This window comes from Morus notabilis, unplaced genomic scaffold, assembly GCF_000414095.1.
Source record: "Morus notabilis unplaced genomic scaffold, ASM41409v2 Scaffold794, whole genome shotgun sequence".
NCBI classification, from domain to species: domain Eukaryota; kingdom Viridiplantae; phylum Streptophyta; class Magnoliopsida; order Rosales; family Moraceae; genus Morus; species Morus notabilis.
The window spans coordinates 199,755-226,317 of NW_010359940.1; the positions used below are offsets into that span (position 1 = coordinate 199,755).

Genomic DNA, 26,563 nt, shown 5'->3' on the forward strand with positions numbered 1-26,563 from the left:
CCAGCTGTCCCTGCTGAGCTCATGCTCGAGGATGAGGTGGAACGGGCTGACGGCTTCTCCGTCGTCGTTTTTTGCGCGGAGGATCTCGGCCGTCGATTGGAGATCGAAGAGCTGGATTCGGAGGTTGGGAGTGGGCCCATAAGATAGGAAAGAGAAGGTTTTCGTTGCGGGGTTGAAGTGGAGCTTAGTGTTGAGAATGGGGTGGGAGGCTTGGAGGGCGCGGAGGGCATTTTGGAGAATTTCAATGTCTGGTTGCTTGGAGACGAGGAGGGCTAAAACGGTAATTCCAGTGCCGCCGGGGACGGCCCTGCACCAGCTGTACTCGGTCCCACCTACGGCTCGGAAGAGGTTGTTGTCGCCGTCGTCTGACATGGCGGGGAGACTGACTGGGTAGAGAGAGAGAGAGAGGAGAGAGAGAGTTTAAGGAGGAGGAGGAGGAGGAAAAGGTCTTTTTATGTGTCTATATAGGAATTATCAAGTGATAGAATGGCCCACAAAAAAGAGTATCTTATGGGTCTCTCTTTAGAATGGCCCACAAAAAAGAGTTTCTTATGGGTCTGCATTTCTTCTCCTTGCATTGGCAATGCAGTCTTTGTTTTGGAAAAGGACAGTAAATGAAAAGGAGGAAAAACTGTGTAATTGGGATGTATAGATGTATGGGTGTGTATTGGGATATATAGATGTATGTGTATAATATATATATATAATCATGTGTACAATGGAAGATGACGCCGTTGAAGGTGGTACAGGTGACCTCTCGATATTTGTTTTCCTTATGAGGAGGGTGGTTTGGGGTTAGGAATTTGATGATGTATAATTTATCCCTTCTTAAAAAGCTTGTTTGGAATTTGATTCATGAAGAAGGGGATGGTTATGCTTTTTTCGTAAGTAGAGATTTTCGGAAACCGATTGTTTGTCTTCTATTTAGCCGGGTTTAAATAGTTTGGTTGGTTCCTTATTCCTGATTCTCGGTGGCTCATTGGTCGCATATCTATGCTTTCTTTTTAGTTTGATAATTGGTGTGATGTTGTGTTAGCTGAAGTTATTGGGATTCCGGCACATCTCAAATCTTCTTTTAAGGCTTTGGTCAGTGATTTTGTAGTGGATGGTAAATGGAATATACCAGATTTCTTTAAAGTTGCTTATCCAGATTGTTGGAGTTTGATTGATAAGGTTGTTATTCCCTTGGAATTAGAGAATAATCTGATTTGGTGTCATTCTAAGTCTGAGTTGTTCTGCTAAGGATATATATATATATGAAAGGTCGTTCACTTCGTTGATTTGAGTTTGTAATTCGAGTTAATATGTGATTTTATGTGAAAGCTTTTTACTGTAGTAAAAAAAAGTTTGATATGACTGTTTTTTAAAACTTTTTACTGTAGTAAAATTCAAATTCTAAACTCAAATCGGTGAAGTGAACGGGACCGAAATTTCTCGTGCTAGCGGCACTCCTACTAGTTGGGGTTGTCAAATCTGGACACCTTTTATTCCTCCTCGTTTCTCTTTTTTATTTGGAATGTCCCTACTCGCTTGGTCTTTATAATTGGATTATGTTGATCTTTCACAGTAAAGTTTCTTGTAATGGTAGCATTGGTGATTTTTGGCATTTGTATTAAGAGTTAATTTCCGTCCTTTAGTCAATAAATTTTAGCTTCTTGCTTTTATGGTTGGTTGTTGGTTTATTTAGGATATGAGGAACAAGGTGCTTTTTGAAGGGGCTAGTGTGAGTCCAAGTGCCGCTTGTGCGTTTATTCTTAGATATATGAGGTTGTCCAAGAGTTTTAAGCTCGGTTATTTTTAGGTTCGTTTAGTTCTCTGATTTGAATTTTTAATTTGAGTTGAGATGTGACTTTATGTGAGAGTTTTTTATCGTAGCAAAAAGTTAGATATTACTGTTTCTGATAGCTTTTTACTATAGTAAAACTCGAATCGGTAAAATGAACGGGGCCCTTATAATTCCGATTCTGAAATTTATATTCTTAATAAGTTATATGTTCGCCAAAATTTTCCTATTTGTCCAAAGATTCTCTTTGTTGATTGGATTCTTCATTCTTTCAAGTGGGTAAAGGTCAACACTAATAGTTCAGTTAAAAGAGCTCATGTTTGATTGTTTGTGGAGGTATCCTTAGGAATGTAAAGGGTTTGTTTGCGGTTGTTTTAGTGTCTTCCTTGGGAATGGTTGTCTTTGAAGCTGAATTGTGGGTTGTGATCAATGCAATTTCTATTGCCTTAGAGAATGGTTGTCTTAAATTGTGGTTTGAAAGTGATTCCTCCTTGATTATTTGTCTTTTGAGTTCCTTTGCAAGTTCCTTAGTGGTTGCGTAATGAGCAGAGCAATGCTCTTTCTTTATCCATGATAATGGATTTTTATTTTTCTTATGTGAATCGTGAATTTAATTGATATGCCGATAAACTTGCTAATCTTAGAATTATTAATTATGATATGATATGGTGATATCGTTGTCCTAATTCTCTAGAGTACTATGTGTATAGTGATTACATAAGTTTATCATTTTACAAATTTTAGGGTCCGTTTAGTTCGCTGATTCGAGTTTTTAATTTGAGTTGAGATGTGATTTTATGTGAGAGCTTTTTACTGTAACAAAAAAGTTAGATGTGATTGTTTGTGAGAGCTTTTTACTATAGCAAAACTTGAATTCTAAACTCGAATCAGCGAAATGAACGGGGCCTTACTTTATTTTGAGATGGTTGTAACTTTGTTACTCTTTTTTGTTATTTAATAATATGAGTTTTATTTGAGGCGGTATTTTTCAAATAAAAAAAAGAACTTAAAAAAATAAAAAATTTACTATTATAAGTGTATGAATTTAAATTTTTACTAACTATTTTTAATAAATTTTTTTTTATTAATATAATTATTTAATTAAAAAAAATTATAAATTAAAAACAAAACATAAAAAATTTTAATTCATATATTTTTAAAAAGTATTTATTAAGATTATTACATGGACCAACCAGAATTCGTAATGACCAACGTGAATGCATAGAGCTCAAAATAGAAGGGTAATAAAGTAAAATTAAAACATCCCGAATCTGATCGCCATCGTGACCGTCCAATCTTCGAAAGCTAAACCTCATCCGTCCGATAAATATCGAGAGAGCGGCTTCCGAAAATTCAAATCCCACGACCCATCCCGCTCTCTCCCAAATTTCAGACCGTGAAGAGAAAGGGAGAGAGAAACACAGAGCCATAAAATTTTCGCATCTGAGAGAGAGAGAGAGAGAAAGTGAAGGAGAGAGAAAGTAGTCGAAGCACTCCTCAGACCAGATCTGGTGCTGTCGATACCAGTTTCAGGTTCGATTCGGGTTCTCTCTCTCGCAGAAAGTACAAAATGTCTGGTCGCCATGAGAAGGAGAAGGGCGTCAATGTCCAAGTTCTTCTTCGTTGCAGGTAAAAACGCCATCTCTGTTCTTTTTAGGGTTACGGTTTTTCACAAACTTCCCAATCGATCGTTTTCATGTGGATTTCTCGACGCCTCTTTAGAAATGCTCAGTAGTTTTATTTTTTTGAAATGAATCAGGCCATTTAGCGACGACGAGTTGCGGAGTAATGCGCCGCAGGTTCTTACTTGCAATGAGTACCAGAAAGAAGTTGCCGTGTCGCAGAACATTGCCGGGAAGCACATAGATAGGATTTTCACCTTCGATAAGGTTTTTCTTTTGATTCTAATGCCATTTTGTCTGATGTGATTTTCGGTCCTTGAACATCACTATTTCTCTTTTTAATTATTTCTGCTTATTCATTTTGTTCTTTTGGATGTCTGCTAGTAAATAGGTTAAGTTTCTGCCATTTGGTTGCGTGAAAATTGAAACTTTGTTAGTTCAAATTTGTAGCTTTGGCATGGAAACTATGAAAATTAATTGCATGGACACGAATTTATTTGCGTTTGCATTTAAAAATGCTTTTCTTGTGTTGTATATATGTATGTAGGTTGTTTTTTATGCTAATTAACTTGCGTATTCAATTAAGTGCAAGTTTAAGATACAGCGTGATGGTAACTTAAATATATATATATATATATATTTTTTTTTTTTTTCTGGAATTGGTGGAAGATGATGAATTTTGTTAATAACATTTTCAGGTGTTCGGTCCTTCTGCTCAGCAGAGGGATCTTTACGAGCAAGCGGTGATTCCAATTGTGAATGAAGTTTTGGAAGGCTTCAATTGTACAATCTTCGCCTACGGTCAAACCGGCACAGGGAAGACTTATACTATGGAGGGTGAATGCAAAAGATCGAAGGTGTTTCCTTGGTTTATTGTATACTTAATTAGGATGGGTAATATGATATTCTTCAATTGAGATCTGACAGTTTTTTGTGTAATGGATGTGACAGAGTGGGCCCAATAGAGAACTGCCTCCTGAGGCTGGAGTTATTCCTAGGGCTGTTAAGCAGATATTTGATACCCTCGAGAGCCAGAATGCAGAGTACAGTGTAAAAGTAACTTTTTTAGAGCTTTACAATGAGGAGATCACTGATTTGCTTGCCCCCGAAGAAATTTCGCGAGTTGCTTCAGAGGAGAAGCAAAAAAAGCAGTTGCCTTTGATGGAGGATGGGAAAGGTGGAGTCCTTGTAAGAGGCTTGGAGGAGGAAATTGTTACAAGTGCAAGTGAGATTTTTACCCTACTAGAAAGAGGGTCGGCAAAACGACGCACTGCAGAAACTTTGTTAAATAAGCAATCCAGGTAATTGTTCTCTTCCATAATTCATTTTTGGTGTAAATATAATCTTTTTGTCTAAATGTTGTTTTTTCCCCTCACAGTCGGTCACACTCTCTCTTTTCTATTACAATTCACATTAAGGAAGCAACACCGGAAGGCGAAGAATTAATCAAATGTGGAAAACTGAATCTTGTTGACTTGGCTGGTTCAGAAAATATATCACGCTCAGGTGCTCGGGAGGTACAACATACATTAACACAAACACACAAAACTAGTTGAATTTATTTGTATTTTGACATGTCTTAAAAGTTCTCATCTTGTAACTATATAATCTTAATGTATTTGACAGGGTCGTGCTAGAGAAGCTGGAGAAATTAACAAAAGTTTACTGACTTTAGGACGAGTAATAAATGCTCTGGTAGAGCATCTTGGGCATATCCCCTACAGGTTTGGATTGCGGTTTGGAGGTTCAGTTTTTCCTGCATTCTTTCTTGAAGATTCTCATTTTGAATCTCATTTAAATCTCAGGGATAGCAAGCTCACAAGGTTACTTCGTGACTCACTTGGAGGGAGAACCAAGACATGCATCATAGCCACAGTTTCACCAGCAGTGCATTGTCTTGAGGAAACCTTGAGTACACTGGATTATGCACACAGGGCAAAGAATATCAAGAATAAGCCCGAGGTTTGTTATCTTGTGGATGCTATATGTTTAAAGTTAGTGCTTCTGGCTACTAATTTTAATATTCAATTTCATTCTACTTTTCTAATATGCAATGTAAGCCTTTACTAATAACTGGCTCCAAAAGTTGAGTTTAAAACATTGGGTGAATGATTGGCACAGGGAGTTGTCACGGAAATAGTTATCTTATTAATTCAGAAATTAGCGTTCTTTGAAAGTTCGAGGCAATATTTATCTTATTTCAGAAACAAGCTTTTTCTGAAAGTTTGAATATGATGCCTTTGGTTAGCTTTCTTTTTTTTTTTTTTTTTTAAATTTATTTATTACTATGTTTTGTGTACTAAATTCGGATAGAAGCTGAAATCATTTATTATGTTGTGCTTGATTTAATTGATGGATTTACAATTTATATATAGATTCATCATTTGCTTTCATTATTTGTAGGTGAATCAAAAAATGATGAAATCAACGCTTATCAAGGATCTTTATGGTGAAATTGATCGGCTTAAGGCAGGTAAGAGACTTTGCATTTACCCTGTCAGGTGAAACCTTTGATATGCAACCTGTGGTGGCTGACCGCTTTTCCATGTTGTGATTTGTTCAGAGGTATATGCTGCACGTGAAAAAGTTGGTGTCTATATCCCAAAGGAACGATATTATCAGGAGGAGAGTGAAAGGAAGGTGTGTTTTTTTTTTTTTTTCCTTTCTTTCCCTTGATTCTTTTGCTTCTATCTTTATTTCCACCTCTTTCCTTCTATAAGGTATTGTTTTACCTTTTCTTTTACATGGCCATATTTTCTGCCTTTTGAGAACGCAGAAGGTGGTTACTTAATTTTCTTTCAAATTCATATTAAAGTTGAAGCACCCTGAGCCCTTCAGTTGATACTAATTTCCATTTATGTGATACGCAGACCATGGCTGATCAGATTGAGCAAATGGGGGTTACAATAGAAACCAACCAAAAGGTTTGTTTGTTTATGGTGTTCAGATATATGCTACTCATGGCTGGCTAGTTTTCATGTGTGATATATTTAAGTTCAGCTGTTAGTTACTTACAAATCACGTTACAAGCAGCAACTTGAGGAATTGCAAGAAAAGTACAATGCCCAGGTTCAACAATGCAGTGATTTGAGTTACAAACTTGACGCCACTGAGGTGAGCTGATTTCTTTTTTTCTGAATATTTATATAATTATATGAGCATTGAACCCAAATGATGATGGTAAAAACTATGCAGAAAAGCTTAAATCAAACCTCCAGACTACTCGTCCACACGGAGGAAGAGTTGAGAAAATGTCGATATGCTCTGAAGGAGAGGGATTTTGTTATTTCTGAACAAAAAAAAGCAGGTATTCTTGAATATTCCTCCGTTTTTTAACCTCTGTATTCTTTTCCATGTTTTGTAGTTGTTTTTATCTAACCACAGTCGTTGATTGCTTGTATCAGAAAATGCACTGGCTCATCAGGCATTCGTTTTACGATCCGACCTGGAGAAGGCACATCGGGATAATGCTTCATTGTTTATGAAAATCAGTTAGTAGTGCAGATATAAATAATCAGCTATTAGTTATGTCTCGTTTGTTTACTGAGCTGTTTGCTTTCTGGATATTTTTTTATACAGGTAGAGAGGACAAACTGAGCGCTGATAATAGAGCTGTGGTGAACAATTACCAATTAGAACTTGCACAGCAAATTAGTTCTCTTAGCAACTTCGTTGAGAAATCCTTGTCTAGTCAGAAAGGACACATTCAGTGTGTTCAGAAACTCTGCCACACCTTTTTACATGCACATGAAAAGGTGATGTATGAATATTATCAACATTTTCTGATTCTAATGAGGTTCAATGATTTTTGTTAACTTGTGTGTTAATTCTTATTTTCTCAGGCTTTTGTGGACTTGAAGAAGAAAGTTAAATCTTCAAGGGCTTTATATCTTTCTCACATAGAGGCTGTGCAAAATGTTGTTCGTTTACATAAGGCCAGCTCAGTTGCCGGTTTAGAGGAAATTTCGTCTTTGGCTTCTTCTAATGCACAATCTATTGAAGAAGTAGGTGCAGCAATTTATGCTTTTCGTTTAACACTTCTTAGATTTTCTGATGACACTTGTACCTGTTGTGTATTCTAACTGCCTATTTTTCGTTGTCCTCTTTTATCGTTTATTCCCTCAGATTTTCCAATTAAGTTGTTTTGATTTGTTTGTGAATCAGTTTCTAGCATCAGAGGCCGGGAAAGCATCTTCAATATTTGAGGGTCTTCAGAGTTCTCTTTCTACGCAGCATGGTGAAATGGCACTTTTTGCAAGGGAGCTGAGACAGGTTTATTCTCTAACACTAGAAGTTTTCTTTTGCCACCATTTGATTTTAAGTGTCTGCCTTTTCCATTTAATTCAAGTTTTACCGTGTCTTTCAAATTAACATGTAAATCATTTGTTTCATGTTACTTAATTAGTACTTGGCTTGTGCTAAACTTTTGCTTGCGGTTTTTTTTTTTTTTTTTTTTTTTGTGATATTTATTTATTTATTATTTGATTGCCAATTGTTCATTATCCTTGTGGTATGTCAATATAACAGAGATTTAACGCCACTGCTGAGCAACTAAAGGACATATCTGAATATTCCCAAGGATTTCTGCAAGGGCTTTATGATGAAAGAAAAAAGCTTGAATCTCATGTGACGGAAGTTAATGAAACCAAAATGAAGACTATTGCCGATTTTCAGAAGGCTTTTGAGGTGAAAAACTATCTTATTTTACCATGTTGGGTATTACACTATTCACTTTTCATAAAATAGCTGACATAAAGTTTATCTGCAGGAGCAATCAAAATCAGACGCAGAGAAGCTCATTGCCGATATTTCTAGTTTGGTTAGCAATCACATTTGTCGTCAAAAGGAAATGGTATGTTTGTAATATTTTCCCCAACAAGCTTTTGGTTTTCATTGCTCTTTTCTGAATTAATTACTATTTATTAATACTAATACTGATATTTGTTTGCTGGTAGGTCGATTCCAGGCTTGTTGGTTTTAGAGAAAGTGCAATTGCAGACAAGGAATTCTTGGATGGTCATGTTTCCTCAATGGAGGGTATTACAAACGATGCAAAAAGAAAATGGCAATCATTTTCAACGCAAGCTGAAAATGATGCCAAAGACGGTGCTGACTACTCTGCCACAAAGCATTGCCGTATGGAAGTACTTCTACAGCAGTGGTAAGTAATTTACTATGTATTACTTTTTTGTGTTTTGAGTTCTGATACATGTCTTCTTATATGCTCTTCTCCTTCATTTACTCTAGTGTAAGTACAGCTGATTCTGCTTTCAAGCACTGGAAAATGACACAGGAGTCGGTAAATGAGATGGGCACAAAACATGTTTCTGCTATTACAGCGCTTATCAGGTGGCTGTCAATTTGCTTCATTATCCCTTTCCCTTGCTTGTAGCTAGTTTTGTTTACAATTTAACTTTTTAGTCTTTTTGCAAGTCATAATTTGATATAGTTAATCATTTGAATTTCTTTGTTTGGTGCAGTAATGCTTCTGATGCTAATGAGCAACATGACGCCGAGATCAATTCTGCAAGAGTTGCAGCTGAGCAAGATGTCGCAAAGGACAATGAGGATGTGCTTCAGCATGTCGATGGTAAGTGATATATTATGCCCCTGGTTTAGTTTCTGCTTAGTTTCTTTCGAACCTCTTTATGATTTCTACCTGTTTGGATCTGCTATATATCCTTATAGTGAGTATGGTCATGTCCATTAGGGCTTACCCACTGTTTGGTTTAATCAAAATCAAGTTTGCAAGTGCTTATTCAGTTTTCGACATCTTAAACTTATAATGAGGATTTTAAATTTTGTTGAAAGAGTTGATACTCCATCAGTCTATCTATAGGCCAAATCTATACTTGTCCTAATTTTATGCTTGACCTGAGGCATTGAATTTCATAATGCTACTTTCTGCAAGTGATTGAAGAAATAGCTATATGAAGTGATACACGATAGCCTGAGGCTAATCATTTATGTACGGCTAAATATATATAATGATGTCTTCGAGTGCTATAACTTAAGCATTAAGGTTTTATGCCTTTCACGAACAATAAATTTTGCCCTACGGCCCATGGATACGGAGTATATTATTGAGGGAAGATGTAATACTTGGTTTGGAACTTGCTACAGGAGTATCTGAACAGGAACGGGGATCGATATCTGAAGTCATGGAAACCGTCAGAGCTCATTCGAGTACGCTAGAGACTGTTCGGGAGGAACACTCCGGCCATGCTACTTGCATTGAGGAGAAGGCACGGGAAACCTTCCTGGACAATTATATGGTTAGTGTGGCTCGCATGCATAAGTATGAGAACCTGGTTCCACAACTTAGAAACAAAGTTAAGCTTGATGAGAGTATTCTTGTTTAGTACTTATAGTTGGCCGATTATTTTTGCATATATATGGAATTAAAGAACGTAGTTGGGAGTAGACAGATGTTTTTACGCTGAAATTTGAAAGGGCACATGTCAATCATATATAATTGTAGTCGTCATAATTAAGGGCACGTTTAGTTCAGCATATTAGCACAAGTATTGCGTTGTTGTATAAGAAATCATAACTTGTTCCGTTGATACAGGATATTTTTCCATTGCAAACTATCTTTGCACGGTCTGACATTTTTTTTTTTCTTGTTTTAATTGCAATGGTGCAGGATTATGAACCTAGTGGCAATACACCTGTAAGGTGTGAGCAGGATATTCCGAGCAAAGGGACGATTGAGTCGCTTCGAGCGATGCCAATGGAGGCTCTTCTTGAGGAATTCCGAGAAAACCATTCGTACGAGTCATTTGATGGCAAAGACTTGAAACCGTCGCTCATACCACGCTCACCCCTCACACAAATCAACTGATACTATTATTCTTTTTCCCCCGGTTTTAGCTCATTTTGTTGTATGGAATTGAGAACGGTATTTGTATAATTAGTGTATACCGTGATTATTTTCCTTATAAAATTGTTAGATGATTTAGTAGATGGTTGAGGGTGAATCCTTGCTCATTTCTAGTTGAGGGGTGTCAATAAATCCCATCTTGGGATTTGGCAATCTGTAGCTCTAAAGGGAATGTATATTGAGGCAGGATACTACTGTGGTTTAATTTTTATTCCCTGAAACACTCTTCTGTTCTTCCATTTCCTTTAAATGTCAGGCGAGTTACCCAATTTTTTCCTTTTAATGAGCATTTTGGTATAACTCCCGCCAAAACTCGCACTATACAGCAACTTAAGCACATCCTTGTTCACTTGAATCTAGTTGAATTTATGTTCTGTTTAGTTTGTGGATTTGAATTGAGATGTGATTTTATGTGAGTGTTTTTTACTGTAGCAAAAAAGTTAGATGTGATTGTTTCTGTGAGTTTTTTACTGTAGCAAAATTCGAATTTTAAACTCGAATCGGTAAAATGAACGGGAATTCTCTGGTTTTTTTTGCAACCTGTTCCATAATTGAGGATTTAGTTAAGTTGTTAATCGGCTTATTCTTACCTTTTACGTGTTTATTATCATTTTTCTTTGAAAAGAGGATTTTATTCAATTAAATAAAAGAAAAAAACACCCATGCGAATAATCCTATAGTACATGAGACAAAACCCTCAATTGGGACTAGATCCGTTAGTAAAATCTAATGAAACTTGAGGAGGATGTGCATCGAGACTCGACAACAGGAGAGAGTTCTTCGGCACACCAATAATCGAGCATGCAACCTCTACAATCATAAAGAGTCCTCTAATCAATTGAGAGCAAGTAACATGTAGCACTCAAGCTACTACAAACTCCTCAGACTTAAGTCTAACAGAATCAAAATACTGCTACTCTGCTAGGACAGATCTGGTAGACCACAACGTAGCTCGTTTGGTTCATGGATTAGAACTATGAGATTATAACTATTTTTGATTTATATGTGTTTTTTATGAGAGAAAATACTATAGCGAACCATGAACTATTATTCAAATCAGAGAATGAATCCTCCAACTAAACGGGCTTTCCGGGTCTGTGAGGGAACTTACAGGCATCGTGCTTATAGGACCCTAAGAGCCGCAGGGTGAACTAGAGATGAATAAAATTAAATGACGTGTTTGTATGATACTGGTCTATGATGATTTATGATTATTAAAGAGAGAAATGACATGTCATGTGTGTTATAAGAATAATATGCAGGTATCATTTATATATAACTATGATATTGATAACATGAATATTAAAGATGCATTTCCCTGAAACACTCTTCTGTTCTTCCATTTCCTTTAAATGGTAGGCGAGGAGTTACCCAATTTTTTCCTTTTAATGAGCATTTTGGTATAACTCCCGCCAAAACTCGCACTATACAGCAACTTAAGCACATCCTTGTTCACTTGAATCTAGTTGAATTTATGTTCTGTTTAGTTTGTGGATTTGAATTGAGATGTGATTTTATGTGAGTGTTTTTTACTGTAGCAAAAAAGTTAGATGTGATTGTTTCTGTGAGTTTTTTACTGTAGCAAAATTCGAATTTTAAACTCGAATCGGTAAAATGAACGGGAATTCTCTGGTTTTTTTTGCAACCTGTTCCATAATTGAGGATTTAGTTAAGTTGTTAATCGGCTTATTCTTACCTTTTACGTGTTTATTATCATTTTTCTTTGAAAAGAGGATTTTATTCAATTAAATAAAAGAAAAAAACACCCATGCGAATAATCCTATAGTACATGAGACAAAACCCTCAATTGGGACTAGATCCGTTAGTAAAATCTAATGAAACTTGAGGAGGATGTGCATCGAGACTCGACAACAGGAGAGAGTTCTTCGGCACACCAATAATCGAGCATGCAACCTCTACAATCATAAAGAGTCCTCTAATCAATTGAGAGCAAGTAACATGTAGCACTGAAGCTACTACAAACTCCTCATAGACTTAAGTCTTAACAGAATCAAAATACTGCTACTCTGCTAGGACAGATCTGGTAGACCGCAACAACATTCATCAAATTAAATGACGTGTTTGTATGATACTGGTCTATGATGATTTACGATTATTAAAGAGAGAAATGACATGTCATGTGTGTTATAAGAATAATATGCAGATATCATTTATATATAACTATGATATTGATAACATGAATATTAAAGATGCATCAAAAGTATACCGATGAGATATTATACTTTATGATAATTGAGATAAATACATTTAGAAGATATATCAAGAATACATAAGATTAAAGAGTTCACATATAGACTTACGTGAAGTAAATATTTCATCAAATAGACATAATAGAGATAGCAGGTTAGACTATTATTTAATAGCCTTGGATGCTGCAAAAGAAGAGATAAATGATAAAGAAGAATATTGTATAAAGGTTAGATATGCAATAGTCCATTTGCTAATAAATAAGGAAACGAATTACATATAAAGCATAGATATATAATACATATATATATTTATAAATTAATATTTTATTAATTAGTTCGAATATTTCAGTTAATTAATTTTAGAAGTTCTTTTTGGTCCAGTAAAATGTTCTCAGTCCTATTGTCATCTCACTCATAATAAAATTCGGTCTCCTTGTTGTCTAGGTATTTGTCAGTCCAGTCCAGTCATATTCGTTCAACGTATGTAATAGGGTCCAGAATAGTCCATCAAATGGCTCACGAACAGGGATATGGTCCGGTCCCAAAATAGGATGTAAACAAGACTCGTTTCATTTCATCGATTCGAGTTTTCAATTTTAAGTATCTACAGTTAAAAACTCTTAAAAAATGTCATATCTAAATTTTCTACTATAGTGAAAAGCTCTCAAAAAATGTCACATCTCAGCTCGAATTAAAAACTCAAATCCGCAAAGTGAACGAGGCCTAAGAGTGGCAATTCGTATTAGTAAGATGTGTTTGTGTTAATTCATTTATTAATTGTGTTAGAAAATATAAACTTAAACACGATATATTTATTAAACGTGTTAAAAATGTCAACGTAAACACGACCCTTTTATTAACCGTGTTAATCGTGTCAACCTGTATAACACGTTTAAATTAATATATTGAATAAATAACTAATATAATAATGACTTATTTAACACGGTCAATACATGTTTAACATGTTTATTAGTCAATTTATTTTTTTCTTTAAGAAAAATAAATAAAATTTACAAAACAAATATTAAAATTCACATTATTTGTATTTAATATGTCATAAAATTTTATGTTATATCACATATCATTAGATTGCCAGTCCTAATGTAAACCGACCATTAAACACATCCTTCTGGAGTTCTATATTTTTGTTGTGATAGATTACCCATTTGATAATAATCTATCAAATTATAGATAATAATTTTTCAAATTTTAGACAATAATCTATTAAATTACGTCCGCCACTGGCGATCGAAGACTCGCCGCCGCCAACGACATCTGTCAAATTATCGATAATAATTTGTCAAATTACTTACTCTAAAAGGACAAAATTCAATAGGCGAATGTTGAGACCTAAAAATTCTTAATAGTACCATTTTAAGAGTTATTTGTCAAAATTACCCGAAATAAGAAATAGATATCTTAAATAAATTCTTGAACTCAAAATACTATTATGAAGCCCCCTATAAGCTTCCCACATGAAACTTGCACGTATAAATTATTAAAATATAAAACTATTTACCTCCTAATAACTTAAATTTTTAGAATGGATTAGTAAATTAACATTAATATTTAAAGATTGAGTATTCCTTTAGCAACCATTCATTCTTTATTGGAAAACTTATATGAATCAATAATATAAAATAATAAGGCCAATCAAGCAAGTTCATTTTCAAAATAGCCACGTGGCTCTGCACAGCTCTTTGAACTAACACACAATATACTTGTATTTATGAAACGTGCCTTAGTATGTGAGTTTGCTAACAAAGATTCGAAGTAATTATAGATTGTGATAATTATAACGTCAATCAAGCATATATATATATATAGACACACATATATATTAATAATAATAATAATAATAATAATAATAATAATGATAGGTAACAAAAACTAAATTAGTACTGATACAATCAATATCTGAGTTGGCTGCCACAATCAGTTAAACGAGCAAGAATAATGTTTAAAAGGGAGATTGGAAAGAGTGTCAACTCCCACAGTCTAGGGATTTAAGCCAACTGACCGAAGATGGATTGCCCATCTCATTAACTATGTAATTCGGTCAGTTGGATTGCCCATCTTATTAACTATGTAATTCTATATGATGTTGATTATGCTTATGTTGATGAATTCATTTCATATGGGATTTTTAGAAATTTTACTCCTTTGGTGTTTTATGAGAAGCGATATTATGGCCTAATGTATAGGGAGTTCTGCTCTCTGAATTCTGTTGCTCAGATGAAGTTTGAGGGCAATTTATCATTTAATTAATAAGGTTTGCTTTGAGTATTTTAGCATTATCAATAAGGTTTTCTTTGAATATTTTAGCATTATTAATTAGGCAAACACAATGGATGTGCCTGACCAAAGCTCAAACTTTGCCACGTACAAAGCTTCGTTTTATATCTTATTTGTTAATCTTTCTTTCCTTAAACATTTGATTCTGGATGAAAGCAACATTCAATCTTCGTATGTGTATATGTTATCCCAAAGTTGATTGAATTTGTTTAGCATTACGTGGCTCGCAGGCTTCAGAAGGCATGTACATTTAACAAATATAATCTTACGTACAAATATCAATTAATATAATTTTAAGCAAAAAATATTTCATGATCTATTTTGTCTTTTGGGCCACTTAAATATAATCTTAAATTGCACTAACATGAGTCTTTTTGTAGGCCGCGTCACACTCAATCGCTCCAAATCACTCCCCAAACATCATTCCCGCAAGTTTATTATCCACCATCTCCATTCCAATTCATATATATTATATACATACATACATATATATATATATATATATATATTTATACACACACACACACACACACACTCTTGTAGAAAACCTACAACGTGGAAAACCATCGCTATTGGTGAAATGCCTACTAGAGATCTTATCATGTGGACTATTATGATTCGTGCGTATTCCGAGGGCGGTAACGCTTATGAGTCGTTGGGTCTGTTTGATTTAATGATGGAAAATGGTGTACCTCTTGATAAGTTCGCTGTGGTTACGGTCGTTTCTGCCTGTGCAAAGTTGGGGGCCATGAATAAGGCCAGGCTTGTGCGTGATTATGTACGCGGGAAAAAGTTTCCATTGGATGTGGTTTTGGGGACGGCCATGATTGATATGTATTCAAAGTGCGGGTGTATTGATTATGCAAGGGATGTGTTTGTTGAAATGAGAGAAAAGAATGTTGTTTCTTGGAGTACCATGATTGCAGCTTGTGGTTACCATGGGCGTGGTAGGGAAGCAATTGATGAATTTTATATGATGTTGAGGAGTAGGACATTGCCAAATGCAATAACCTTTGTTTCGTTGTTGTTTGCTTGTAGTCATGCGGGTTTGATTGAAGAAGGTCTTCGGTTTTTCTCATCGATGTGGGAGGAGTAATCCGTGGGGCCAGATGTTAGGCACTATACTTGTATGGTGGATCTCTTGGGGCGCGCTGGGAGAGTTGATGATCAGGCCTTTGGATTAGTTGAGAGCATGAGTGTAGAGAGAGATGAGGGACTTTGGTGCGCTTTGCTAGGGGCTTGTAGAATCCATGGGCATGTAGTGATGGCAGAAAAGGCGGCAAATTCACTTCTGCAGCTGCAGCCCCACAACCCGGGGCATTCCGTGTTGCTTTCGAACATTTATGCCAAAGCAGGTAGATGGGAAGATGTGGCGAAGATTAGGAATCTTTTGATGCAGAGCACGCTAAAGAAAGTTCCTGGTTGGACATGTATTGAGGTGGATAACAAGATTCATCAGTTTAGTTCTGGAGACGGGACTCATCCCCGGTCAAAGGAGATTTACGGCATGCTCAAGAACCTGAATGCGAGGCTGGTGCAGGCAGGTTATGTCCCCGACGTGAGTTTCTTCGGCAAGATGTTAATGAAGAAGTTAAGGTGAGAAGATTGTCTGCACATAGTGAGAAATTGGCTTTTGTATTTGCACTTGTTGCCACCCCTGATGAAACTCCTATCAGGCTTACAAAGAACCTTAGAGTTTGTGGCGATTGTCACACGTTTATTAAGTTTATATCAGCCATTACACAAAGGGTGATTGTTGTCCGAGGTGCAAATCGGTTTCACCATTTCAAGGAAGGATTTTGTTCATGTGGGGATTATTGGTAAGTGATGGCAGGGTTATAATTTATACTCTGGAGGTGTGATATAGGAGAATTTAGCCATAATAGTAGTTGTTATATTTTTCTATATTGTTTGTACTAACTTATTAATTAATAAATGCTTTTTATAATTTTTCTTAGTGGTTATTTAGTTGTCGTTTGACGTGTGAGTTATAAATAGCCACATTAGTTATTGTAGTAAAACTTCATTATTGAGCATTTGAATTAGAGTTGAGTTTTCTCCTTAGTTCTGAGAGTTTTTTCCTTTGTGGGTTTTCTTTTGGTGGATTTGGATCTTTTTAAGTCCTACCTTCTGTACGGGGTGAAATTCTATCATTCACTATTCCGCTCTAGCTTTTCTTAATTGTAATACTTTTTCGTGAGAGCAAATCAAGTCGAAAGTGATTTGAGTACAATCTGCTGAAAGTAGTAGTTATTAAAAAAATGCTGAAATCTTCATTTTAGTGATTTGAAGTTTTCTTCTTATAGCCAAGTCATCAACGAGCAGTTTAATTATAACTCCAGCCAAAACTTGCACTATGCAGCAACTTAAAACACTTCCGTGTAAAATTTAATTGATTTCAAGCTCTTTGGTAATTTTGTTGTAACTTGTTCCATAATTGAGGACGTTGTTCAATTGTTATTCAGTTTATTGCTACCATAAAAAAGGCTTGTTGCTACCTTCACGTGTTTCAAAATTTAAAAGTGATAGGGTGTGTTCTTTCACAACTTAAACTTTTTTATGTGAGAGAAAATATTGTAGTAAAAAAATTAAATTCAAGTTTTTATAAGAAAAAATACTGCAGTAAAAAATTTTGAGTTATAATTTGAGTTGTGAAAATAACAAAACCGTATTCTTTGAACTTAGGGCTGGAAAAATCAAACTTAGAACTTAATAATAATTAACAGCTGAGTTAGTCTCCAACCACACTTAAAAAGTGATATTTTTCCTTTCCATAGATTTCCTATCAAATGCAAACGACGATATCCATAAAAAAGCGGGCAAACGACAACATCCCCTGATCTTATAAGAATTTTGAGAACATGCTTTCCTAAATTTTAAATTTTAGTAATTTGCGCCTTCAACTTTTAAAGCAATTACAATGTACATCATTTTATCCATTTTGTTCTTTTTTGTGTGTCAAATTTTAGGGATTAAGAGTTAATTAAGAAATTTGTGTTAAACGATTGAATTGAATATTAGAATATTTTTTTGAATAATGTGTTTTTTTTTTTTTTATCACCAATTTAACGCAGTCATTTTTTAAAAAAGGGCACATTTAAACTATTTTGTAAGTCGGGAGAGGGAGAAAATTGTAAAAATTAGAAGTTCATTTGGCAAGTTACTAAAATCCTATAAACTAAAGGGAACAAATCTGCAAAATACCTTACTATAGTTTTCGAGACTGAAAGACGGAACTCAGCAAATAAATAGCATAACAAAAAGAATTTGGTTTAATAAATGAATAAAAAAAACCATATGGTTCACCGCCCGTACGGCCTTATGTAATTTAAAAATTCGTTACATGTTACCGTTACCGCCATTGCCATTGCCATTGCCATTGCTATGCTCAAACTCAAACTACCCAGGAAACAACCGCGCTTCCCTCTCTCCAGCCATGAGACGCTTCGCTTCTTCCGCTCGGCTTCCACCGCCGCTTCCATGGCGGATTCAGACGCCAGGGCTCCTTATAAACTTATCCCAGAGCCTCCATTTTCACGCCCATTAGAACCTCAACGCGTCATTTCCGCTCTGCTTCTCAGCAAAAGCGTACTCCAGGTAAAGGAAATTCACGCTAAAGTGTTCGTCAACGGGATGCTTCGAAAGTCGTTGCGAACAAGCTCCTTTACATATACTCTCTCAGCACAAAGCGCTCGGCGACGCTTACGCGTTGTTTCGTGGCGTGGAAAAGGAGAACCCAGTTACTTGGAGCGTAATTCTTGGTGCGTTTTCGAAGGTTGGAGATTTCGTTAATTTGTTTGGTATGTTCAGAATGGTGTAAGACCGGATAATTATACATTTGCCTTTTGTGATTCGGGCTTGCAGGGACATGGTGGATTTTGTGAATGGGAAAAATTATTCACGGCATTGTTATGAAATATGGGTTGGAGTTGAATGGCTTTGTTGGTGTGGCGCTTGTTGATATAGGGTGCACGTAAACTGTTTGATGAAATGTCGAGCAGAGACCTTGTTACGTGGACGGTTATGGTTCGTGCGTATTCCGAGTGCGGTAACGCTTATGAGTCATAGGTTCTGTTTGATTTGATGATGGAGGAGGGTGTAATTCTTGATAAGTTCGCTATGGTTACGGTCGTTTCTGCTTGTGCGAAGTTGGGGGCTATGAATAAGGCAAGACTTGTGCATGATTATGTATGCGGGAACAAGTTTTCATTGGATGTGGTTTTGGGGACGACCATGATAGATATGTATTCGAAGTGCGGGTCTATTGATGCCGCGAGGGATGTGTTCGTGGGAATGAGAGAAAAGAATGTTGTTTATGTTGGTTTTCGAAACATTTTCGGTTGCGGAAGTGTGTATGTGCAGATTATATATGACAAAAATTTTCATAAAATATTTAAATATTTTATAGAATATATTAATTTATGCAATAATAAATTAATCATTTAAATTTATAAAGATTGATATCTAGCGAACGATTAGGCGGATGTAACATGAGGTTTTTGACCACAAACAATCTAAGCTCCAAGTTTTCTCAGAAAACCCGAATCTTTCTCGTCTAGTCCTTGAAATCTGCAAGACGTAGGGTGTGAGCTCTAATATGGTACTATGGAATTATGATCACTTGCTAATTTGTATTCCTCCACTATCAGCGCATATGTGTGAAGGAACTGATAGTTGAAAGAACTTCTCTTTTCTCTCAGGGAAATTCGGCCACCTATAGGAAAGGAAAGGAAAAAATTGTGTTCTCTAATTTTATCTTATCTCCTATTTATAGAACATTAGGAGGATCCCTTTGCTTTAACTTGAAGACAAAAAAATAGAAAATTGGCTATTTTTAAATCACATTCAAAATATAGTTTCCCATTTAATTTTGAAAACAAAATTCTCCCTTCCCTTTTACTATATGGTTGGCGCAAATGGCAGGCAAGAGAGAGAAAAAATTCCTCCTTAATCTAGTTTCTAATTTTAGCTTAAATTCAAATCTAAATAAAGTCAAACTTTACTTTCCTTTATGAATTTGATTGTAAAACTTGTCAAACAAGTATACCGGATACCTTTGAAAACAAGCAACTGAATCCCAGTGAGATTCACCTTGTGCTACATGCCCTTGTACCTCCCTATACCTGGGTGTGTGGCCTCCTGTGGTCCCACCACAGTATGTTTCTAAATTAAGTTAATTAAATAATCTCATTATTTATTTTGAATGATATTAATCCCAATAACTCACATTGTCTTGCAAATATTACAAGGCTGACGTTGTGACTCCTGGACCTATAATTCATATATATAATAAATTAATAATTAATTAAACTCTTTAATTAATTAATTAATTCTATTAATTTCAAAAGTTACTCCACTTAAAACTTGGAATTGCACTTTTGAAATTATAGACATAATTTACTTCTAAGAACTTGAAGTGTCCATTTGATATAGTCACTACATATAAATCAATCATCCATAAATACTTCATTATTAGAGCTAGGTAAAATCCGTTAACCTCTCTAATTACATCTTTATCCTTGAGTATTATTGATTCTTTAATAAATAGTATATTCATAAAACACATTCATGAATACGAGCTCGTTACTTTTTCAAGTACCGAATCAATCCTTAAGAGAATTATTTATCTACTTCTTCAAAGAAGAAGGAATGTATTCCATCTCATATATTAGCATTCCCGGCTATTTATTTCATCATGTTTCCAAGATACAAGTAATATGATTTAGGATCTCGAATTCCGTACCGAGTAAGTAAAAAAACACGAATCCATAAATATGAGTCTATTAATAACTCGGGATTAAGATCTTTCCATATATTACCAAAGGTAGACTCAAATTTGATTTTTAATACTTAACATAAATTATCAGAAAATCAAATTGTGTTTGTGTCCTAGTTTTATATAATCTTATTTTGCATAATACACTCATTCAATATCCCTCTATATTAATAATGCGGCTTACACCATTTCATTCTTAATGAGATTGATGTGTACTAGTAATGTTTTAATCAAAGATTCCATAACTTTAATTAAATTCATTACGAACATTTTTTTGAGTATTATCCTTAAATATTATGCTCTCTATATAACACTTATATATAATATTTAAGGTCACATAAATAATCTCATAATTTTCAATGATATTCATAAAGTATTCACTAATACATGTACATAAATAATGAATAAACTATTTTGTTAATTAAATAGTAAACATCCCTATTACGTCTCATGCTTTAAGAACACTATTCCTAACAATCTCTCACGTGTCCTAAAGTAGGTGTGACATGTCCCTAATCTCAAATCCTTCTAGATGTTTGTCAAAGACGTTTAATGGCAATGTCTTCGTGAATGGGTCCGCAAGGTTGTTCTTCGATGTGATCTTCAGAACCACTACATCGTCTATCTCGACTATATCTCTAATCAAGTGATATTTTCTCTCTATATGCTTCACACTCTTATGACTTCTCGGTTCTTTTAAATTAGCCACTGCTCCACTGTTATCACAATACAATTTAATTGGATGATCCATACCTGAAACGACTTCCAGATCAATCAAGAATTTACGGAGCCTTGTTGTTTCCTTTGTGGCTTCACAAGCTGCAACATATTCAGCTTCCATGGTAGAGTCAGCAACACACTTTTACTTAACACTCCTCCACACCACGGCTCCTTCGTTAAGAGTGAATACAGATCCGGATGTCGACCGTCGACTATCTCTATCTGACTAGAAGTCAAAATCTGTGTATCCAGTGTATCTTCTCTAGAATATACAAGCATATAGTTTCTTGTTCTCCTAAGATACTTGAGAATACATTTCACTGCAACCTAATGATCTAATTGTGGGTTGAACTGGTAGAGACTAACTACTCTCACTGCATAGCAAATATCTAGCCTAGTACACATTATGGCATACATGAGGATCCCAACTGCATATGCATATGGGTATTTTCTCACATTCTCTTCCTCTTGTGGAGTTTTAGGACACCGCTCCTTGGAAAGATGAATACCATGCTTAGAAGGAAAATTCCTTTTGTTGGAATTTTACAGAATATGACAAGCACCTTGTCAATGTACGATGCATGAGACAACACCAACAGCCTTTTCTTATGATTTCGAATAATCTTGATCCCAAGAACATAACTTGCCTCTCCCAAATCTTTCATTGAGAGTTGGTTGGCTAACCATTTCTTTTCATTACTCATGGATTCTACATCATTCTTAATGAGTAGAATGTCATCCACGTAAAGAATTAGGAAAACCACTTTCTTATCCTTTATATACTTGTGATCACTGTTAGCGTTTATGCCCTTAGGAATAAATGTAACAATGTTCTTTGAGACATTTTGACAATTAATAAAGATTTATTTATTTCATATATCTATGTATTGCTCCCTTTATGTTCATATTAGTTGAATGTATGATAAGCAAACTGAAAGTCTGAGACTGTCATTCTAAATCTTTAGGTCATGCATGTAATGTGAAGAGCATGCGGAAGACAAGAATCTAAAGATGATAGTCTAAATCATATGATCCACAATCGAGGGAATAAAGTTGGGCGCTTTATTCATATTAAGATTGTTATGTTGTCTACTTCCTAACGGAGACGACTTGTCTTGGTCGTCGGAGGTGGGACTCTATGGGTAGAGACATTGATATAGTTTCTAATGGTGAAATCTATATTGGGTCGGACCAAAGTTGAATTGTTTTAATTAATAATTCTGTTTGAATAAAACAATTCACTTTTGATGAATTATATGTTGTCATCTTAATCCTGAGATGGATGATGAACCTGTATGCTTGACTTGTATCCTTTAATGTACTAAAGGGAGACATCTTGACATTATGTAAGGTATGCTTACCGGTATATTGGGGGTATGATTCGTGTATGCGTAGATTCGTTATTCATAGATAGTGGAATCTATAGCTCCTATAAAGAGTCAATGATATCCTCTTATGCATTATCAGTGGATTAGAAAATACGAGCGCTCGACCATTAGACTACTCTGTGTTATCTAATGGTTTACTATTTGTAATGGTACGGATAGTGGTTTTCTGATGGTTTGATAATGGAACATAAGATAAATGTAGTTGGGAAGGTAAAACGGAACTTGATCTCAAGTCGATTATGGATATCCTATGGGGATGATACACTAATATATTGAGTCATGGGCTAGAGCTAATCAGAGCTTTGTAAATACGCTATATAAATTGATAGTGCAGCTCTAGGTTTTTAGTGGAATAGCGCTAGAGTTTTATAATCATGAGACGGACTTGTTGGTTTACAAGTAGCGTTGTGATTATAGGAGCTTGATTAATATATGTCCATCGGGTCCCTTTGCTAGCTCACATAATTTCCTGTAACGATATAGCGTATTTCCTACATATTGGTAACTTGTGTTATTTCTGTAAAAGAGGTTCAAAGTTAATATGAGATTGATTAATTCATGAGTGATTCATCGGGTGAATTAATTGATAAATTAATTCTAGATAAGTTGGTTGAATTATTGTTTTAAGAGTTTTTAATATGGGAAGACTATTATATGACTATTTTGATCAGGCAACTTCTCTATTGGGTTGCTTAAATCAAAATTGAGGCTCTATGCAAGTTTCCCGTATTGAAAAACTAAGAAAACAAGTTTCGTCAGTGCAGACCGGTTGACCGATTAGTGAAGACAGGTCGACCGGTGAGTTATAACGTCTCTGTCACCGATCGATCGGTTGTAACGTAAAATGCATGCTGACGTGGCAAAATTGACTCTGAATGCGATTAGAACTTTAGGAAACCTAATTATTACGGAAGTATGACTTCCTAAACACTATAAATAGCCTATTAAGTCACTTTATTCATTAGATCACTTGAGATACTTTTTGGAGGCTATTGATAAAAGATTCCTGAGAGGAAAAATTATTTAATTCTCAAGAACAAATTTTCCTTTGGCTCTCTTGTGATTGGAAGGAGATTAAGAATACCAAGAGGAGATTGAACGACGTGTGCCCACCCACACTCCGATCATGGAAACGAGAATAGCAAAGAAGACCAGTTAGTTGAGGCTCTTCCGGTTGCTGTTTGGAATGCTTTGATCTGTCAGACGTGCAGTTTCCTAAATCTCAAAAGGTATGATTTAGCTCTTTAGTATTTATGTTATATAGCATCATGAACATGTTCTTGATTTGCTTTGACTTTGATTTAAATTTTTTAAAATTTCTCTGCACACTCGAAGCCATTATTTTCCAACAATCACATGGTTCGTCTTGGTTTTGATCAAATCTATAAGATTTTATAGCCTCCTCAAACTAGGTGTTCCATGATCTAGAAGCATGCTTTAATCCATAAATGGATTTCTGCAGTTTGCAGACTTTCTGCTCTTGGCCTTTGTCTACAAAACTCTGTGGCTGGCACATATAAATAGTTTCCTCAAGATAACCATTCAGAAAAGCTATATTGACATCCATTTGCCATATCTCCTAATCGAAATATGCTATTATGGCCAAGAGTGTGAGAATGGATTTAAGCATGGCTACCGGTGAGAAAGTTTTCTCATAGTCAACTCTCTCTTTCTGGGTATAACCCTTAGCCACAAGCCTAGCTTTGTAACTCTCTACTTTTCTATCCGCTTCTCTTTTCCTTTTGAAGGTTCACTTACATCCAATGGGTTTTACTCCTTCATGAAGATCTACAAGTTGCCAAACTGAGTTAAAGTTTATAAACTCTGTATTGAGTTTCATAGCATCCTGCCATTTTTCCTTGTCAACATCCTCCATTGCATTTTTTAAAGTCGATGGATCTTCCTTCCCGTCATCAGCAGCAACGATTTGTGCTTCCCCGGCATACCAGTCAGGTAATCTGATTACCTTCCCACTACGACGGGGTACCACGGGTGCTTGACTAAGAACAACAGTCTGTTCTCTGTTAATTCTGAAAACTCTTATCAGTTGTGGTCTGATTTGATCGGTAAGTAATTCTTCCAGAACAACTTTGCTTCTGGGCTTGAAATCTATCATCTAGTCATACTCTTGAAAAGTGACATTTGTCGATACAAACACCTTTTGATCTTGAGAGCTATAAAATAGTCCTCCTCTTGTCCCTTGTGGATATCCCACAAATAGGCGAACGAGGCTCTAGCTTCCCAGTGTTAGCCTTTAGCACATGTGCCAGACATCCCCATATGCGAACTTGTCTCAAAAAAGCCTTTCGACCATTCCACAATTCTAGCAGTGTCCTAGGAATAGACTTAGATGGTATGAGGTTCATAATATACACTGTTATCTTTAGGGCGTATCCCCAGAATGAAGTTGGCAGTGAAGAATAACTCAACATGGATCGCATCATGTCTAACAAAGTCCTATTTCTCCTTTCTGCAATGTCATTTTGTTGTGGTGTTTCAGGAGCCGTAAGCTGTGAGAGTATACCGTTCTCAGTCAAGTAGTATGTGAATTCTGTATTATTCACCTGCCCGATCCGATCGGAGTACTTTGACTGGTTTACCTAACTATTTTTCAACTTATATATGGAATTCTTTAAATTTTTCAAAAGTTTCAAATTTTCTTTGCATTAAGTAAATGTAACCATACCTTGAATAATCGTCTGTATCTAAGTATTCACCTCCCCAACACGAGTTTCGTTTTGCAAGATGTTGATGATGAAGTTAAGGTGAGAATCTTTGGCTATTGCATTTGCCCTCTTAACCACTCCTGATGAAACTGCTATCAGGCGTACAAAGAATCTTTGAGTTTGTGGCGATTGTCAGCATTTAGTAAGTCTATATCAGCCATTACACACAGGGTGATTGTTGTCCGAGATGCGAATCGGTTTCACCATTTCAAGGAAGGGGTTTGTTCATGTGGGGATTATTGATAATGAGCTTACAATTTACATTTTGGACATAATGGTTTTTTTTTTTTTTTTTTTTTTTTTTTTTTTTTTTTATTAAAAAAAATTTGAGTACAATGAATATGCAGAAAGTATAGTGTAACGCCCTTTAGAATTAAACATGTTTAATTATGCTAAACTGTGGATTATTAGTGTGTCTAATTTGATTTTCATAATTAATTAAGGGACTTTAAGTCATTTTCAATATTTATAATTACACCCCAAAGATTTTTGGAAAACACACTTAAATTTAATACATTTTCCCTTTTTCCATTTTTCTTTTTCTTTTTCCTTTTCTTTTCTTTTTCTTTTTCTTTTTTTTTTCTTTTCTTTTCCCCCCATTCCCTTCCCGTGCGCCCAGCCCCCCCTCTCTCTCTTTCTTTCCTTTTCTTTTTTCTTTTTCTTCCTTCGCTGGTTCTCCCACGCACAGCCTCTCTCTCTCTCTCTCTTTCTCCATTTTTTTCCACCGCCGGCCACCTCTCTCTCCGGGCTTCCTCCCGCCGGCGTCCTCTCTCTCCCTTGCTCTCTCTTTCCGGGTTTCTCTCTCCCTCTCTCTCTCTCTCGGCAGTTTGGCCGAAAATCTCAGAAAAAAAAATGAAAAACAGAAAAATTGAGGGAGACGAAGCTCGAGCAACTGATTTGAGGTAAAACCCTTTGAAACCCACTCTTTGATTCGGATTTTAAGTTTGAGAAAGTTTATTTTTGGTTAGATTTGAATAATTTTGAGTTAGGGTTCGAGTTTGAACAGTTATTGTTGGAATTGAATGAAATTTGGGGATTTTTAGTTATTGGACTTGTTTAATTGATTAGAAATTGATTTTGATGGATTCTGGAGAATATATATTGAAATTGGATTTGAATTGCAGGTTTGGCATTTTTCCTATTTATGCCGGCATGCTGCC

General features: G+C 35.5%; 4 protein-coding genes and 1 long non-coding RNA gene across 5 annotated transcripts in view; 4 read left to right on the plus strand and 1 right to left on the minus strand.

Annotated features, from left to right (window-relative positions):
* Nucleotides 1-489, minus strand: part of LOC21402104 — a 5,079-nt gene extending 4,590 nt beyond the window's left edge. The window contains 1 exon segment of the mRNA XM_024163907.1: nucleotides 1-489. This exon segment is cut by the window's left edge and continues 38 nt beyond it. Coding sequence (XP_024019675.1) covers nucleotides 1-372 — 372 coding nt within the window. The 5' untranslated portion in view covers nucleotides 373-489.
* Nucleotides 490-3,170: 2,681 nt separating this feature from the next.
* On the plus strand, nucleotides 3,171-10,540 carry LOC21402106 (kinesin-like protein KIN-5C). The gene is made up of 23 exons (XM_024163904.1): nucleotides 3,171-3,412; nucleotides 3,543-3,672; nucleotides 4,104-4,262; nucleotides 4,357-4,706; nucleotides 4,784-4,922; nucleotides 5,032-5,129; nucleotides 5,211-5,367; nucleotides 5,809-5,878; nucleotides 5,969-6,045; nucleotides 6,276-6,329; nucleotides 6,439-6,519; nucleotides 6,601-6,712; nucleotides 6,810-6,896; nucleotides 6,985-7,160; nucleotides 7,248-7,409; nucleotides 7,570-7,677; nucleotides 7,933-8,091; nucleotides 8,174-8,257; nucleotides 8,361-8,566; nucleotides 8,653-8,754; nucleotides 8,886-8,995; nucleotides 9,529-9,680; nucleotides 10,052-10,540. The coding sequence occupies exons 1-23, from the start codon at nucleotides 3,354-3,356 to the stop codon at nucleotides 10,247-10,249; spliced, it is 3,030 nt and encodes a 1,009-aa protein (XP_024019672.1). The 5' UTR covers nucleotides 3,171-3,353; the 3' UTR covers nucleotides 10,250-10,540.
* Nucleotides 10,541-15,373: 4,833 nt separating this feature from the next.
* On the plus strand, nucleotides 15,374-15,889 carry LOC21402107 (pentatricopeptide repeat-containing protein At1g06143). Its single transcript, XM_010095451.1, has one exon. The coding sequence runs from the start codon at nucleotides 15,374-15,376 to the stop codon at nucleotides 15,887-15,889; it is 516 nt and encodes a 171-aa protein (XP_010093753.1).
* A 2,226-nt stretch (nucleotides 15,890-18,115) lies between these two features.
* On the plus strand, nucleotides 18,116-19,047 carry LOC112091093. The gene is made up of 2 exons (XM_024163924.1): nucleotides 18,116-18,568; nucleotides 18,658-19,047. The coding sequence occupies exons 1-2, from the start codon at nucleotides 18,178-18,180 to the stop codon at nucleotides 18,675-18,677; spliced, it is 411 nt and encodes a 136-aa protein (XP_024019692.1). The 5' UTR covers nucleotides 18,116-18,177; the 3' UTR covers nucleotides 18,678-19,047.
* A 7,227-nt stretch (nucleotides 19,048-26,274) lies between these two features.
* The window catches only part of LOC112091094, a 7,692-nt gene continuing 7,403 nt past the window's right edge, over nucleotides 26,275-26,563 (plus strand). Inside the window, exon 1 of the long non-coding RNA XR_002901987.1 lies at nucleotides 26,275-26,305. This is a non-coding gene — a long non-coding RNA (uncharacterized LOC112091094). The remainder of the gene's footprint in view (nucleotides 26,306-26,563) is intronic.

Bases quoted from the DNA above. Each gene is read 5' to 3' on its own strand.
- LOC21402106 (XM_024163904.1), top strand. From the start codon at position 3,354: ATGTCTGGTCGCCATGAGAAGGAGAAGGGCGTCAATGTCCAAGTTCTT. The intron at 5,368-5,808 runs GTTTGTTATCTT...CATTATTTGTAG, and splicing joins ATATCAAGAATAAGCCCGAG to GTGAATCAAAAAATGATGAA. The intron at 6,046-6,275 runs GTGTGTTTTTTT...TGTGATACGCAG, and splicing joins AGGAGGAGAGTGAAAGGAAG to ACCATGGCTGATCAGATTGA.
- LOC21402107 (XM_010095451.1), top strand. From the start codon at position 15,374: ATGCCTACTAGAGATCTTATCATGTGGACTATTATGATTCGTGCGTAT.
- LOC112091093 (XM_024163924.1), top strand. From the start codon at position 18,178: ATGCTCAAACTCAAACTACCCAGGAAACAACCGCGCTTCCCTCTCTCC. The intron at 18,569-18,657 runs GTTGGAGATTTC...TCGGGCTTGCAG, and splicing joins TTCTTGGTGCGTTTTCGAAG to GGACATGGTGGATTTTGTGA.